At 52.8% G+C, this 15042-nt stretch overlaps 1 protein-coding gene across 4 annotated transcripts; it reads right to left on the bottom strand.

Moving 5' to 3' along the window:
• Window positions 1-4982: 4982 nt before the first annotated feature.
• Window positions 4983-14621, bottom strand: PI16 (peptidase inhibitor 16). 4 transcript variants are annotated; one of them, XM_087817110.1, is made up of 8 exons: window positions 14451-14621; window positions 10230-10451; window positions 8277-8386; window positions 7955-8043; window positions 6700-7283; window positions 6199-6213; window positions 5734-5815; window positions 4983-5519 (listed from the first exon to the last, which is right to left on the bottom strand). In XM_087817110.1, the coding sequence occupies exons 1-8, from the start codon at window positions 14619-14621 to the stop codon at window positions 5398-5400; spliced, it is 1395 nt and encodes a 464-aa protein (XP_087673236.1). In that variant the 3' UTR covers window positions 4983-5397. The 4 variants fall into 4 exon arrangements, with proteins under 4 accessions (XP_087673236.1, XP_087673234.1, XP_087673235.1 ...); XM_087817108.1 differs by lacking the exon at window positions 6199-6213 and having other exon boundaries at window positions 5734-5877; window positions 6735-7286; XM_087817109.1 differs by lacking the exon at window positions 6199-6213 and having other exon boundaries at window positions 6694-7283.
• Between the last annotated feature and the right edge of the window lie 421 nt (window positions 14622-15042).

The raw sequence follows: 15042 nt of genomic DNA, 5'->3' as shown, positions 1-15042 counted from the left end.
AATACCTTTTGATACTCTATTTTAGTTGATCAGAGTCCAGGTTTTACCTCTAACTTCTAAAGCAAGTTTTCGGTTCAATATTCAGATGCACATATTGTGTATAAAATGCTCCCTTTTGTTCCCTATTCCCCTTGGCCTTTGAGGGCTGAGGCCTCACCTGCCCTCTGAGCACCTGGCACGTTCCCTGTCAGTCCAGGAAACTAGAATGTTCAGGTCCATATCTGAGAGAGGAGATTGGGTCGGATTGGAGCAGGAGGGAAGCTGAGCTGTCGGCAAAAGGCAACGGGATCGAGGATGTTGAAGGAAGCCAGTCTAACCTTCCTCCCCTCCTGGGACACTTAATTCTGATGGGCAGAGCTGGAAAAGCGTGTGCCAGACCTTTTTGGGACCCTTGTGATAAAGCCTGAGGTGGCAATAGAAGCCTGTGCTGGGCCCCTGCTGTGGTCTCTGTTGCTGTGCCAGTCCCCAGATGCCCGGGAGCCATGCAGCATAACACCGGAGCCGACCCCTCCTCACCCTGGCACTTGAGGCCTGAGAGCCCTCTGAACATGTCCTCGCATCCTCACAAACTTCCAAAGAGGTCCCTGCACAGATTTTCAGGTGACAGTTTTCTTGAGGGCTAGCCACAGGTGTTCTTTGCAGGAGGCAGGCAGAGTCCCCTCAAAAACTAGGAAAGATGGGTTTAGGCCACCACAGTTCCACTCTGCCTGGAGGCTACCACAGCTGACCACCCCATGGGACCCAGGTAGGGAGGGACCCCCCAGGAACACACGTTGGATCAACATCTGGAAATCGGCGTAATACACTCTTATCCACAGAATAAGGGACAGAAGCCATAGGATCATTTCAGTAGACACAGAAAAATACATGGCAGACCTCAACACCCTTCATGATAAAAACATTCAAAAGCCTAAGAACAGAGAACTTCCTCAGCCTGGTCAATGATACGACCTGGTAAGAATGAAAAGCCCACAGACACCAAGTGGGGAAAGACCTGACATTTCCCCCTAAGATCAGGAACAGCAAAGGGAGGTCCACTCTCGCCACTGCTCGCTGCCCTGGAGGGACCAGCTGGGGTAACAGGCAAGGAGAAGAAGCTACCCGGGTCCAAAAGGAAGAAGTACAGTTCTCTCTGTAGATGACATGATCTTGTATATAAAAAGTCCTAAGGAATCCACTAAAAATGCTTCTATAAGAAGTGAATTCAGCAAAGATGTAGGATTCAGAATATACAAAAATCAATTGTATTTCTATACACTTGGAGTGAACAAAGTGAAAATGAAACAGGATTTGACTTACAATAGCATAAAAAATAACAGTTCTTATAAACAAATTTAACAAGAGTTGAAAAACTTATACTTTGAAAACTATAAAACATTGTTGAAAGAAAGTAAAGAAGACCTAAACGAACTGAAAAACATCCCATGCTCATGGATTGGGAGACAACATAGTTAAGATGGCAGATTACACACACACTGTTAAAGTCTGAGCTGACTTCTTTGCAGAATTTGACAAGCGGATCCTAAAGTTAATATGGAAATTCAAGGGGCCCAGAATAGCCTAAACCTGAAAAAGAAAAAAGTTGGAGGACTTGGACTTACTGATTTCAAAACTTTACTACAAAGCCACAGTAATCAAGATGGTGTGGTACCGGCATAAAGATAGACATACAGACCAATGGAACAGAACTGAGAGTCCAGAGATAAACATTCCATTTATGGCCAACTGAGTTTTGACAAGGGTAACGACAATTAGATGACGGGAGAATGATCTTCAACAAAAGGTGCTGGGACAACTGGATATGAACATGCAGGAAAATGAAGTTGGATTCTCATTTTATACCACATAGAAAATTAACAAAATGTATCAAAGATTTAAATGTATAAAACTGTAAAACAAGAAAACATAGGTATAAGTCTTTGTGACCTTGGATTAGGCACTGGTTTCTTAGCTATAACATCAAAAAGCACAAGCAACAAAAAAGTTGATAAATTGGACACTGTCAAAATTTAAAACTTTTGTATTCCAAGGATATCACCAAAAATTGAAAAGACAACCCACAGAATGAGAGAAAATGTTTGCAAATCACTTATCTGATAAGGGACTTGTATCTAGAACATAGAAAGAATTCCTACAACTCAAAAAGACAAATACCTGCCCCCAATTTTTTTAAATGGACAAAAAACTTGAAAAGACTTTCCAATAAGTACATGGAAAGATGTTCAACATCACTAGTCATGAGAGAAATGAAAATCAAAACCACCAGATACTACTTCATACTCATTAGGATGGCTATAATAAAAAAGACAGATAATAACAACTGTTGGTTAAGATGTGGAGAGATTATGCGCAGCCGGCGTGGCTCAGCAGTTGAGCACCAACCTATAAGCCAGGAGGTCGCGGTTCGATTCCCGGTCAGGGCACATGCCCGGGTTGCGGGCTCCATCCCTAGAAGGAGGTATTCAGGAGGCAGCTGATCAATGACTCTCATCATTGATGTTTCTCTCTCCCTCTCCCTTCCTCTCTCTGAAATCAATAAAGATATATTTTAAAAGATGTGAAAGAATTAAAACCCTGGTACAAATGTAAAATTGCTGGTACAAATTTAAAATTGTGCAGCTACTTTGGAAAATAGCCTGCCAGTTCCTCAAAAAGTTAAACATATCCTTAAAAAATTAAAAACAACTATGTGATCCAGCAATTCCACTTCTGGGAATATATCCAAAGGAAATGAAAACACTAACTTGAAAAGACATCTGCACCCCCATGTTCAAAGCATTATTTACAATAGCCAAGACATGGAAACAACCACGGATGAGTGGATAAAGAAGATGCGGTATATCTATACAACAGAATATTATTCAGCCATAAACATGGCTGCATGGAAATCCTATTTGCAACAACATGGCTGGACCTTGAAGGCATTATGCTAAGTGAAATAAGTCAGGGAAAGACAAATACTGCATGATCTTAGATGTGGAATCTAAAAAAACCCCAGACAAGAAAAGATCAGGTTTGTGGTTACCAGGCAGAGGGTGGGGGGAGGGGAAATTGGAGGAAGGTGGTCAAAAGTACAAACTTCTAAGATAAGTAGGCGGGATGCAATGTACATGGTGACGATACTAACGCTGCCCTAGGTAGGTACATAGGAAAGCTATTGAGAGTGAACTCTGAGAATTCTCATCACACGGAGAAAATGTTTTCTGTCCTATTATTTATATGAGAAGAGGGATGTTAGCCGAACCTGTTGTGGTGATTGATCACTTCACAGTATATGTAAATCAAACCATCATGCTGAATGCCTTAAATTTATACAGCGATGTATGTCAATTATTTCTCAATAAAACTGGGGGGGGCAGGGAGGTAAAGATGAGTTACCATATGATGCAGTTACCATATGATACCACTTTTAGGTATATATCTAAGAGAAACAAAAACATATCCACACAAAAACTTTTACAGGAATGTTTATAGCAGTATTATTATAATAGCCCTGAAGTGGAAACAACTGAAATGTCCACCACCTGATGAAGATAAATAAAATGTATTTCAGACAATGGAATATTACTTGGTAATAAAAAAGAACAAAGCACCGCTCTATTCTACAACATGGATGAACCTTGAAAATATTACATTAAGTGAAAGAAGCCAGATACAATGGCCACATATTGTATGATTCTGTTTATACAAACTGTCCAGCATAGGTAAATCCATAGGGACAATAGAGTAGTGGTGGCTAGGGGCTGGGGGAGGGGGGAGGGAAAAGGAGAGTGACTGCTCATGGGTATGGGGTTTCTTTTTAGGGCGATAAAAATGTTCTAAAATTGCCTGTGGAGATGGCGGCACAACCATGTGAATACACTTAAAACCATTGAGTGGTACAATTTAAATGAGTGAATTTTATGTTACATGAGTTATATCTTAATAGAGATACATTATATCATATTATATACATACATGGAAGGCACGCATCCCTAGCCTGACTTGAGTGCTTCCTGTTTAACTGCTGACACTGACTTTGGCCTGAAGACAGTAGCTCTGCCCTTCACCAGCCCCAGCTTTGTCCCAAGTCGCCCTAAGTCATCTGCTACTGCTGGCCCTACACACACACTTGTGCTTTCCTGCCCCACAGCACTCTGGATAATCCTGCTCTGCTCCGCTGGGGGAGTGTCTGGGGCTCCAGAACCTTTCCCAGGACTCCTCCAATCACCAAGCGTTGGCATGAGCTAACATTTCCGACCTCATGTCCCAGATGGGCCTGGGTAGCAGCACCCTGTGAAGAGACTGTATGCCACCCTGGGCACCAAACCCAACTTGGCCCCACTGGTGACTCCTGGAGCTGGGAGTCAGCCCAGCGCCCTTGGCCTTCCCTTGGCCCTTTACCCTCCCTACCAGAAACCTGAAGATTTGAGGGGAGGGTTATGTGAAGGAAAGGAAGGGTACCCCCAAAGAACTAAATGGAGTATTTGGGGATAGAGGGGTGTGAAGTGAAGGAACAGGTGCCACAGGTTGTTTGGGGAAGTGTTGAACCTCTTTAAGGCCACCCACCCCTCGCAAGCATGGAGACTGGGTACTCTTACACAGGCTTTTATTCCGGAGTCAGGGGGCTGCTTCCCTCCCCTGGTCTCTGCCTGCCCCACCCATAGAACCCCACCAGGTGGGTCTTGTCCGTCTGCCCCCCACACCCACCCCACCCCAGCCAGCAAGTAGGGAGAGGAAGGCTCTCAGGGAGAACCCCCTACCTTGCACAGGCAGACAGCCCCAGGCCAGGCTGGCAGGGACCTCCCCAGAAACCCCTCTCACCCCCTGGATTGACAGGAGGGGCAGGAGGGGCCCGGGCCAGATATGCAGTCCTTGGGCAACAAACTGAGCTCGTTGCCAGCCAGGCCAAAATGTCTGGGTGAGGCACATGCCCTGCAGCCTTTCCTTCCAGAGGGCCTTCAGTCAAGTAGCATCTTGTTTGAGGGGCTGGGGACAGAGTGAGGGAGATGGCAGGAGGACAGCTGACCTCCTCACCCTGGAAGGCAGGAGGCAGGCCTGGAAACATCCCAAGACTCAGATATCTCCAGGAAGAGGCCAGGGGCTGGGAGGGGCCAAGGGGTTCCTGGAAAGCAGGACCTCAGATCTGTCCCTAGAAGAGCAGGACCACAGCCACAGGAACGCTGCTCAGAAAGTCTGCAGCTAGCTGAGGGGGGACCACCCCAGAAGCAGAAGCACTCCTGGGGCAGTGCCAGGATTGGCACTAGCCTGGAGTCTGGCCAGAAGCTGGGTGAAGGCGGCTACTGGGCCACAGAGCAGGACCTGCCCAGGAAGCTGTGGCCTCTGACTTGGAGAAAGACAATCCAGAGTGGGCATGAGGCCAGAGTCCCCCCACCAGGCCTTGCCTTTGTTGACCCTTCAGAAGATTCCAGCCAACACTAGGGGAGGCAGTAGCAGCAGACCCAGGAAAGGGCCCCAGATGTGACCAGGACCCGAGTTCAGCCCTGAGTGGATTTCAGGCTTTTCATGGTCCTCTGCACCTATAGGAAGGGAAAGGGTTTGCCTCAGCCCGGAGACAGCTCCGCCTGACCGCCCACCCACCCCACCAGGCATGCAAGTGGGGGCCCAGCAGCCCGGGAGGAAGCTCCTACTCAGAGGGCACATGCCCCTCATGCCTGCACCACCCATGCTGGGGACAGGGTGCTGACAATCTGGAGTCAGGAGGGAAGGTAAGATGGACACTACAGGCCTTACCTGGCAAGAACGACTGCAGGGCCATGGTTTGCCCAACCACGGCATTATTGGTGGCAGACATACTGGGAAAGTTGGGCAGGGACTTGGAGAAGGTGTGCCCTGTATGGACAGAAAAAAGGCCTTCCTTCCTTCCTTCCTTCCTTCCTTCCTTCCTTCCTTCCTTCCTTCCTTCCTTCCTTCCTTCCTTCCTTCCTTCCTTCCTTCCTTCCTTCCTTCCTCCCTCCCTCCCTCCCTCCCTCCCTCCCTCCCTCCCTCCCTCCCTCCTCCTTTCTCTCTCCCTCTCTCTCCCTCTCGCTCCCTCTCCTTCCCCCCTCCCTCCCTCCCTCCCTCCCTCCCTCTCTCTCTCTCTCTCTCTCTCTCTCTCTCTCTCTTTTGCTGTGGCCTTCCACAATTTATGTGAAGCCCCTGGTAATTAAGCCCCAAGATTGCTGGCTCCTCCGATTCAAACAGCCCCTCTGTTCAAACTGCGGGGAAGGTTAGCTGCTCTCAAGGCTACCTTCTTGCTCCCCCACCTCCCTGCTGTTTCCACAGCTCGGGGATAATCCACACCCAGGAGTCTCCAGTGAGGAGAAAGTTCCCTTCCCCCTGCCCCTCAAACCAGCCTCTTCTGAACTCCTCATAACTTCTGCTCTGACCATGTTTTACACGCCTGGGGAAAATACTGATAAGACACCTCCCTAGGACACCTGCCAGACTGCTTCCTGGAGAGCAAACAAAGTATAACTTTTCAGGACAACCTCCCCGGTATCTGCTCAACTTCTAGACAACCCCTCCCCCTCCCCCTTCCTTGTCGCCTAGCAACAGTACCTGCTTAAAACCCCAGGCCGCCCTCCGTTTCTTGCCCTTGTATTGAGTAGCATGCATCAGTGGCCCTTTCCCTTCTTGGGGAAGGTAAAACTTTCTCTCTACATCTCTTCTTTTAGTTGTGAAATCTTTCACAACCCATGTCACGGCCCAAACCCTAACATGCCCCACGTGGTCCAGCGGGGACTGCAGCTCACCTGGCTCCTCCTGGGCTGGAAAATCGGAGACCAAGACCTCCCTGGAAGAAGGCAACTGGGCCTCAGCCTCGCCCTCCTTCTGGGAGTAGGGGAGCGGCTCCTGTGTCCCTGTCAGAGACACCTTGAGGTGCAGAGAACTCTCTGGGATCCTGAAGGGCACTCTTATCTTGCTGGCCTCTTTGTCTACCAATGTTGGGATGGGGCCATCGGTTGATTTGGGGGAGGTAGTTGTCCCCTCATCCAAGGAGAACAGGCTCTGAGTTTCCAAACACGAAGGGACCTCAGTTGTTAAGGAAGGTGGAGCTTTGGTTGCCGTGGTGAGGGGGCCTTCCGTTGCTAAGGAAGATGGGGCCTTGATCTCTGCATCAGGTAGAACCTTGGTTGCCAGGGAGTCCGAAACCTCTGTTACCAAGAACGATGAAGTTTCCGTTGCTAGGGTAGAAGAGATACCCCCTTTCCTAGACCCTGAGGCTTCAGTTGCCAGGGAAGATGTGGCCTCAGTTACCAGGTGAGGGGAATCCGGAGACTCCTCCGTGCCTCTGATAGGTTCTGCTGGGAGAGACAGGCCTGGCATCAGTGCTTCAAGCAGGACCCCATATCCGTCACCCCACTGTATCAAGGTGAGGCGACCAAATGCACACACCCCCTCCAGCGAATATGTCCCTCATTGATAACAAATTTTATTTCTTGTGGTTGACACGGTTGGTCTTCCATCCACCTCCTTGTCCAAGTCTTCCTCTCTCTGCTCTCAGGCTTACAGGTTTTCTAGGGACACCCGCTGGATTCTAGTTCCTAACACTCCCCTTCGAGTCCCTTTGACCACGCCCACAAAAGGCCCCGCCCACCCGGCTCGTCCCGTCTGACCACGCCCAGCAACGGCCCCGCCTATCCGGGCTCGCCCCCACCTGGCCCCGCCCACCGGGCTTGTCCCACCTGACCATGCCCACCTCGCCGGGGCTGCTGGGCTCTACCCTCCCTCGGCTCGGAGGGCTGAAGTCCGGTCACTTGGAATGACCGGGCGCTAAGGTGGCTGCGCAAGAAGGGCAAAACGGTCCTGGGAACCCTGATGGGGTGGGACTGCCGAGGGCACCTGGGGTCCCCTCCCCTGTCCACACACCGCCCTGGAGCCGCGGGAGGCTCCAACCATCCGGTCGGACGCCCTTTCCCGCTCCTGGCTCTCCCTCCCCTGCCCTGCCCTGCCCACCCCACCCCGGACTCACCACAGAGGGAGTTCTGGCAGTGGTAGCCAGAGGGACACTGGGAGCACGGAGTCCCCTCCACGTAGGGCCTCTGCCACTTCACGTTCCCCCTGCAGGAGGAGATGCTGGGGGTTGGGCGTCCCTGGCGACCCCGGACCCCAGCGCTCACAGGCACAGCTTCCCCTTACTCACGGGGCCGTCGAGGGCAGACTCCTACAGGTGCCCTCACAGCTTCCCCGAGGGGGGCATGGGCTCCAGATGGTCCCCCACCCGCGTCCTTAGACTGTGTCCAACCCAGCCTTCCCCCTGGCTCTGCCCGCCCGTCCGGCTCCCTCGGACTCACGGGGGCTCATAGTTGCAAACCAGTAGGTGGATATTGGCCTCGTTGATGCCCTGGAGCTTCTCACAGAAGTGGGAGCCACAGCCGATCTTCTCTGTCTTGGCCCAGACCACCTGAAGCAGGGCAAACCCAACGGTCAGCGTGGGTGGGACGGCCCCCACCCAGCTAGTGTCCCTGTACCAGCCCCCCGCAGGTGGGCAGAGGAGCAGTCCTTACAGTCTGTAGGACCCAAGCCCCTGAGGGCATGCAGCTCGAGGACAAAACTCTGAACAGGGGCTTGGGGGTGGGGGGGGAGGGGGTCTGTCCTGAACAGGCTACTATCTCCTGCCAACCACTATTTCATCAGACCTCTCTTCCTCTGAAAACCTTCCCTTTTGATATACCCTCATGAATTCTTCCTGTGGGCTGTTCCTAGAGGCTGTTGCATTTTAAACAAGGAGTTTATCCAAAGGAATTAATCTCAAAGGGAGAATCTTAAACTCAACAAGCAAAATCCAAGGAAGGGAACAGGAGAAGCCATTTTGGAAGTGGAACTTTCCCCAAATCAAAGTAAGCAGGGACCTGCTCTGCCATCTCTAAGTATGGGTCTCCTAGTTGCTAGAAGGAGTTCTGTCTTAGGTATAAAATTTTAAAAATCAAAACAATCTTTGTGCACCACCATGAGCTGAGACCTGCAACCTCCCCTTGCTATTTCTAGGCCCAGTCTGCCCAGGAGTCACTCAAACTGAGGCCAGTTTTTGCTGTGAGATCTGGCTCTGGCTGTTAATTTAATTCTGCATGCCCTCCCAGGACTGGGGTCCTTTGGCTTAAATCAGCTGAAGGCCCCACAGGTACTACTGTTGAGCATCTCCCAGGCAGAAATGACCAGCGCATGCGCACTCAGCCCTAGAGAATGCTGGGGTGGAGGTGGGGCAGACCCACTGAGCACCGACAGCAATCCCTTTGGAGGATGGGGGTGGGAGGGGAGTGTGAGAGGTGGCAGGGCGGAGATGGGGGGCTGCCGCACCCTCATAACTTCCTGATCTAGATGAGTGATGTTGGGATTTCCTGCCCTAAAGATTAGCACTAAAAATACAATTCCAATGAGGCACTGGAAAATCGAATTGGTGGATATGGGTGGGAAGATGGTTGGTTTATTTTTGTCTTTTAAAAAAAACTTGTCTTTGTATTATTGGGAGGAGGGAAAAAAGAATTCAGGAACACTAATGTTAATTCCCCCCTCCCCCCGGCCCTACCCCCCCACACCCTTATACTTCTTATTTGCAAACTCAAACTTTCAAAATGCGGTGAGAGTCCCGACATAAGCAAACAGTGACTGTGAGAGGCAGGACATGCTGCAAAGGCTCCCCGAAACCGTCCCTCAGTGACAATTTGTTCTTATTTACACATAGTCTTTAAAAGCAAAAGAAAAGTTAAACAAAATTGCCTATTTGCTTTATCTGTCCGTGGCAGATTAGGGGCAGCAACTTATACACCATGAGAAATGACAGAGGAGGGACAGTGAGAGAGAAGACAGAAGTGGGGGGACACTTACTGTTGGGGCAAATGCCCTGCGTTAACTTAAGCTCGAGGCCTGGGCTGCTGAGCTCGGTCAGTAACTAACGCCTGGTACAGTAACTAACGTGCTGGAACCGGCTCTGCGACACCTAACTTAGGTCCCTTCATGCCAGGGGGCCGAGAGCGACGCCTAGGTTTTCAGATTGTGATTTTTAAAGGGTGGCCTGAAAATGGTTTCCTCAGTTTGAGGAGCAGACTTCGTCAGAGGCCTAGACGCCCATGAATAGCTGTGGAAAGCGGTCTTTTATGAAGGATCTAAGGGGACTTAGAGTGTGGACTGAGGCGCTGGCGGTGGCGATGGACAAATGGCCCCGCCCCGCCCCCCTGCAGGTGAGGCCCCGCCCACCGCCCAGTGGCCCCGCCCACTGCCCGGCAGCCCCGCCGCCCCCGGCCTCGCACCTGCGTGTAGTGGCCGCACATCTGGCCCGGGTCGCAGGTGCCGGTGCTGAGGTTGTAGTGCTCGCGCTCCAGGTGCCACCCCTCCACCGCCAGCGGCACGTCCAGGCCCTCGTCGGTGATGGCGAACAGGTTCTCGCCGCGCCGCCCGCGGTCCTTGTTGTGGCCCCACACGCACTGCTGAGCGTAGGCCTTGGCGAAGGCGGCCAGGTCCTCGTCCCACCTCTGCGGGGACACCTCGGGCTCAGAGAGGGCGGGAGAGGGGCCGCGAGAGGGAGTGAGGGTGCCCAGGATCCCGGCCGAGGAGGCTGAGGGTTCACCGCCCCTCGGTGGCCGGGTGACTCGGCTGTGACCTGGAGCAGGTCTCTGCTCCTGCGGGGCGGCGGCCGTGGAGTTAGCCAAACGTGGGGCCGTTCACCAGCTGTGTGATTGTGGACAGGTTGCCAAACCTTTCTGCATTCTCATTCTCATTCTCATAGGGTGTTGGCAAAAGGACATGAGATGATGTTTACGACAATGTTCTTATTAATTAATATTAATATTCCAAGTGAAAAGTGGGCGGCGATTCCTCTGCCTACCTCCCAGGGCTGTCTAAACTCCCCTGAAGACCACGAGATGTCCAGTGAGATGCTGGGTTATTTATTCAGCCATCCCCCCCCCCCCCCATGCATCCGCCTTGGGGCCAGCACTCCCCTCTCAGCTCCCACGCTCCCCTCGGGACAGCCCAGCCTCGCTGGCTTTACCAGCTGCAGGCTTCCCTCCGAGTGCCCTTCCCGAGTGCTCTCAATTTGTATCAACTGACAACCCCTTTCCCCAAGAAAATTAACTGTGTCTCTCCGTGACTCTCACTGAGAGGCCTCTTTTCAGAGCCCTGGTGGCCCAAAGAGCTGTCTGATCCCAAAGGCAGTGTTCTCCAGTGGGCACCTCAGGTGTGACAGCAGGAGGACAGCATTTTAGGTTAGGAGGCCCCTGAGGTTCTGTGTCCCTGGCCAGGGTGGGGGACAGGCTCAGTGGGGGTGGGAAGAGGGATTAACAAGGCATCTGACCAAAGGGTTGAGGAGAGAGGCCTGGATCCCATTAAACTTTGTTCTGGCCTCTCCTGGAAACCGATGGCCTGGCTGAAACTCTTGCTCCACCCTCCGGGGACCCATCCAGCTGTGGAAGCCAGGCAGCCCATAAAGCACCAAGAGCTCGGGTGACTCCGAGAGGAGGGGGCTGTGTGTCCACCCCACTCCCCACCCGCACAAGGTTCTCAGGGGCAGCTGCCGAGGGTGGGGATGGGAGCAGTGGGCTGAGACAGCCCGGTTAATATGACTCTGGGTGAACCCCTTTTCCTCTCTGGGCTTTTTCGTCCCAAATCACTGGTCCCTGAGGTTCTCTCAAACTCTGGCAGTGGTGGGAGACAGGAAGTGGTAAAGGGACAGGGTGCTGGGGACAAGGATCAGGGTGTCTGGGATGACCTGCTGGACTCCAGACTAGACTGGAAGCGCCTTCAGGGTAGGGCACTGTCTGGCACAGCGCTGGCACACAGCAGGTGCTCAACAGATATTTGTCAACTGCTGAAGACTGAGACAGGACCCTGCTTAGAGCAGTCTCCCCTGCAGAGCCCAGCTGCCATTCCCGTTCTGACTAGGTGCCTGGAGTCCCACCATTCGAGAGTCATTGCTTTGGGTCTTAAGGCTTCTCAGTGGTCCAGAGGCCCCTGGGGAGTTTCAGGAGTCCTGGCGCCCACCCACAGTGGCCACATGGTTACCATGTGAAAACAAGTCCACTCGCTCACTCAGTCATTCAACAGTCTTGGGGACCGTGCCAGCTCTGAGGCAACAAGGGCCAAGAAGCCCAAATTCACATTGTCATAAGCCATTAATCGGACCACCATGTCAATGGCAGCTATGCAATGGGTACTAGAGAGGCACCGAAGAGGGCCCTTTAGCCCAGCCTGAAGGTGGAGAAGGAGACAGTGAGCTAAGTGTTGGAAGATGAGGCGCCGGCCAGGGGAGAGGGAAGGGTACCCCCATCGGATGGCGCAGGAGGCGGCGGTGGGGCAGGGACTGAGCAGCAGCCTTGGGCTGGGGAAAGACAAGCCGTTCGGGTTACTGAAGGAGAAACCGGGCCCGAGAGGAGGCTAGGGAGGCAGGCAGGGGCCAGACACACAGAACCTTCTCGGGAGTTGGAGCTTTATCCTGAGACACTAGGGAGCCAGCAGGAGCCAGTGAAGGGTTTAGAGCAGGGTCAGGCCTGTGTGTCAGATCATTCTTTCTGGTAGTAGAGGCCAGAGCCTGGGAAGCAGGCACAGGCTGTTCTAGGATCCTCGGGAGAAGAAGTGAAAGACCGAACCAGGCTTGTGCCGAAGAGATGGGTGGGGGGGGGAGTCAAGGAAAACGGAACCTTCTGGGAGGTAAGTGGTGATGAATAGATGCAGAGGCTGAGGGGGAGAGAGGAGTCCGCGATAACCCCCACCTACCTCACCCAGGATCCGTTCCCTTTTGTTAATCAAACACTGAGCACTTACTAATTGTCAGGCAGCGTTCTTAGTGCTTTACACACATTTACTCATTTGATCCTTACAACCACCCTACAGGGTATAGTGTTATCATCCCCAATTTACAGGTGAGGAAGTTGAGGCACAGAGAGGTTAAGTAACTTGGCTGAGGTCACACAGCTAATTAATGGCAGAGTTATGATTTGAACCCAGGCCATCTGGCTCCAGAGTCTCTGCCTTTACCACTGCAGAGGTTGCCCCTGAGCTTGTGCCCACCAGGCAGCAGCATATCCCAATGCCCAACTGCTTCCCAGAATGTTGCCCAGCCAGAAGCCCATCTCTGTGGCCCACCTCCCAGCCTGTGTAGCCCCAGCCTCGGCCAGCAAGGCTATAAGGCATTAAGGATCTACACATGGGGAAACCGAGGCCAACAGTGAGTTCCAGGCCTCAGTTGTTGGCAGAGCTGGTACCAGGCTCCTGATTTGTCTGCTGTCCCTGGTCACCCAGGCCGACAGGGCTTGAATGGCGGGGCTGTGTGTGTCTGTACAGCCCCTCCAAGATCTTTGTCATGTTTCATTCTGTCTCAGGGCAGGGTTGCCAGCCCCATGTGACAGATCAGGAAACAGGCCTTTGACAGTAAAGGGGCCCACCAGCGTCACTTTGCCAGACTGGACATAGCTGTTAAAAAACCTGCAGTCTTGGACCTTCAGGCTCGCTTCTGTGTTCCCCAGGTGCGACCTTGCTCTTGGGCACCAGTGATGGCTCCCTGGACACTGCCCATCAACCTTCCAGGCCACCTGAGGGTGGCTGAAGGGGACGGGCCAGTCTAGCTCTCAGAAAGGGCAGGAAGGGGGTGGATTTCTCACTTCACATCTTTTAATCCAGGTCATAAACACCCTGCCCCTAACCCTGCCTTCAGATAACTCTCCCTCCCTGACAGAGATAACCCCACCCCGAATCTGGCTTCTGTTGTCTGTAGTAAACACATGCCGATGTACTAAACACATCCTATGTGTAAACACATCGGCATGTGTCCCCACATGTATACAGTGGTATTTTTTACGTTGTTAAACCTCATGTAAATATGACCTAATATATATAGGTATATCTATTTGAGATCTCACTTTTACCCCCACTCAATATTATATCTAAGAGATTCAATCCATGTTGATATGTGTGTAACTCCAGTTATGACCCCACTTTGTGATAAGAAGCTGAGGGTCCTTACTAGGCTAAGGGACTCACCCAAAGCCACGGACCTTACAGGTGGCCAAGACAGATGTGAGCTGTGTGATCCAGAGTCCTCTCCATCTGCTTCCTGTGCTCAGCCCACCTCCTCAGTACCTCCCTCCTGCCCCAGGTGCCCGGACCCATCCTGCTGCCCTGCTTCCTCTTCTTGTCTCCTTGGAAGGCATCTGAAAGACGGTTGTCACCAAGGTGTTCCCCCTCCCAGGGGCACATGCATTTTAGGAAGTGCTGGGAAGGGGTCACTGGAGTGGGAAGTTGGGGCATCCAGGCCTGGCTCTGTCAGCTAGTGATCTCAAGCCCCTGAAGGATCAGCCTGTCCCTCTGAGCCTCAGTTTCCTCATCTGTGTAATGGGCTGCCCAGGGGGACCTGTGAATCGTATACTTTCTGAGACTCTGTTGCTGACTGGGGAGGCGAATCTCTGAGACGGCTTCAGGTAAGGGGTGGGAGGGATTGGGGGGGGGCCCTGGACAGAGGCACTCATGTCCACACTCACCATCTGCAGCATGTTGGCGGCCGGTGGGAACGCCTGGGCCCGGTAGTGGTTGTGCAGCTCCACCATCTCATGTCTCTCGTGGTCGCTGAGGGCCCCGGCGGGGCCCGTGGAGGCCACCAGCAGCAGCAGTGGCGGCAGCAGAAGCGCCTGGAGACTGTGGGAGCCGTGCATGGTGGCCAGCCCTCCCTGCCTCTCCCGTCTAGGGGTCTGGCAGCCGGATTTAAAGTTTCTCCCACACAAGCACCACCCTGGGTGGGGCGGTGGGAGGGGCTGTCTGGAGGCCAGCGGCTCACACAGTGTCTCCAGGAGGGCTGGGTGCTTGGGTCCCAACCAGAGCTGAGTTCACTCCCAGCGCTGAGCTCCCCTCAGAGGCCTTGGCAAAGGCCCCCTTTCTCTCAGCAACCGGCTCAGGCCAAGAGCCGTGTGAGTGCCGCAGCCCCTCCCGAGCTGTGCGCAGGTCCTCCAGGGACAGAAGCACAGGAACCTCTGCAGAAGTCACACCCACTGGGTGCTGAAGACAGATGGGAGGGAGGAAGCCACATGGATCCCATCCCCAGGGGACTGGGCAAGAAGAGGAAGGTTCGGATAACTT

The sequence above is a fragment of the Miniopterus natalensis genome, chromosome 5 (genome assembly GCF_054644295.1).
Source record: "Miniopterus natalensis isolate mMinNat1 chromosome 5, mMinNat1.hap1, whole genome shotgun sequence".
Classification (NCBI taxonomy): Eukaryota; Metazoa; Chordata; class Mammalia; order Chiroptera; family Miniopteridae; genus Miniopterus; species Miniopterus natalensis.
The sequence above is the reverse complement of the archived record's forward strand: the minus strand, read 5'-3'. Positions and strand labels throughout refer to the sequence as shown.

Bases quoted from the DNA above. Each gene is read 5' to 3' on its own strand.
- PI16 (XM_016223689.2), bottom strand. From the start codon at position 14,621: ATGCACGGCTCCCACAGTCTCCAGGCGCTTCTGCTGCCGCCACTGCTG. The intron at 8,044-8,276 runs GTGAGTCCGAGG...CTCCTCCTGCAG, and splicing joins GTTTGCAACTATGAGCCCCC to GGGGAACGTGAAGTGGCAGA. The intron at 7,284-7,954 runs GTGAGTCCGGGG...CTCTCCCAGCAG, and splicing joins CTGCCAGAACTCCCTCTGTG to AACCTATCAGAGGCACGGAG.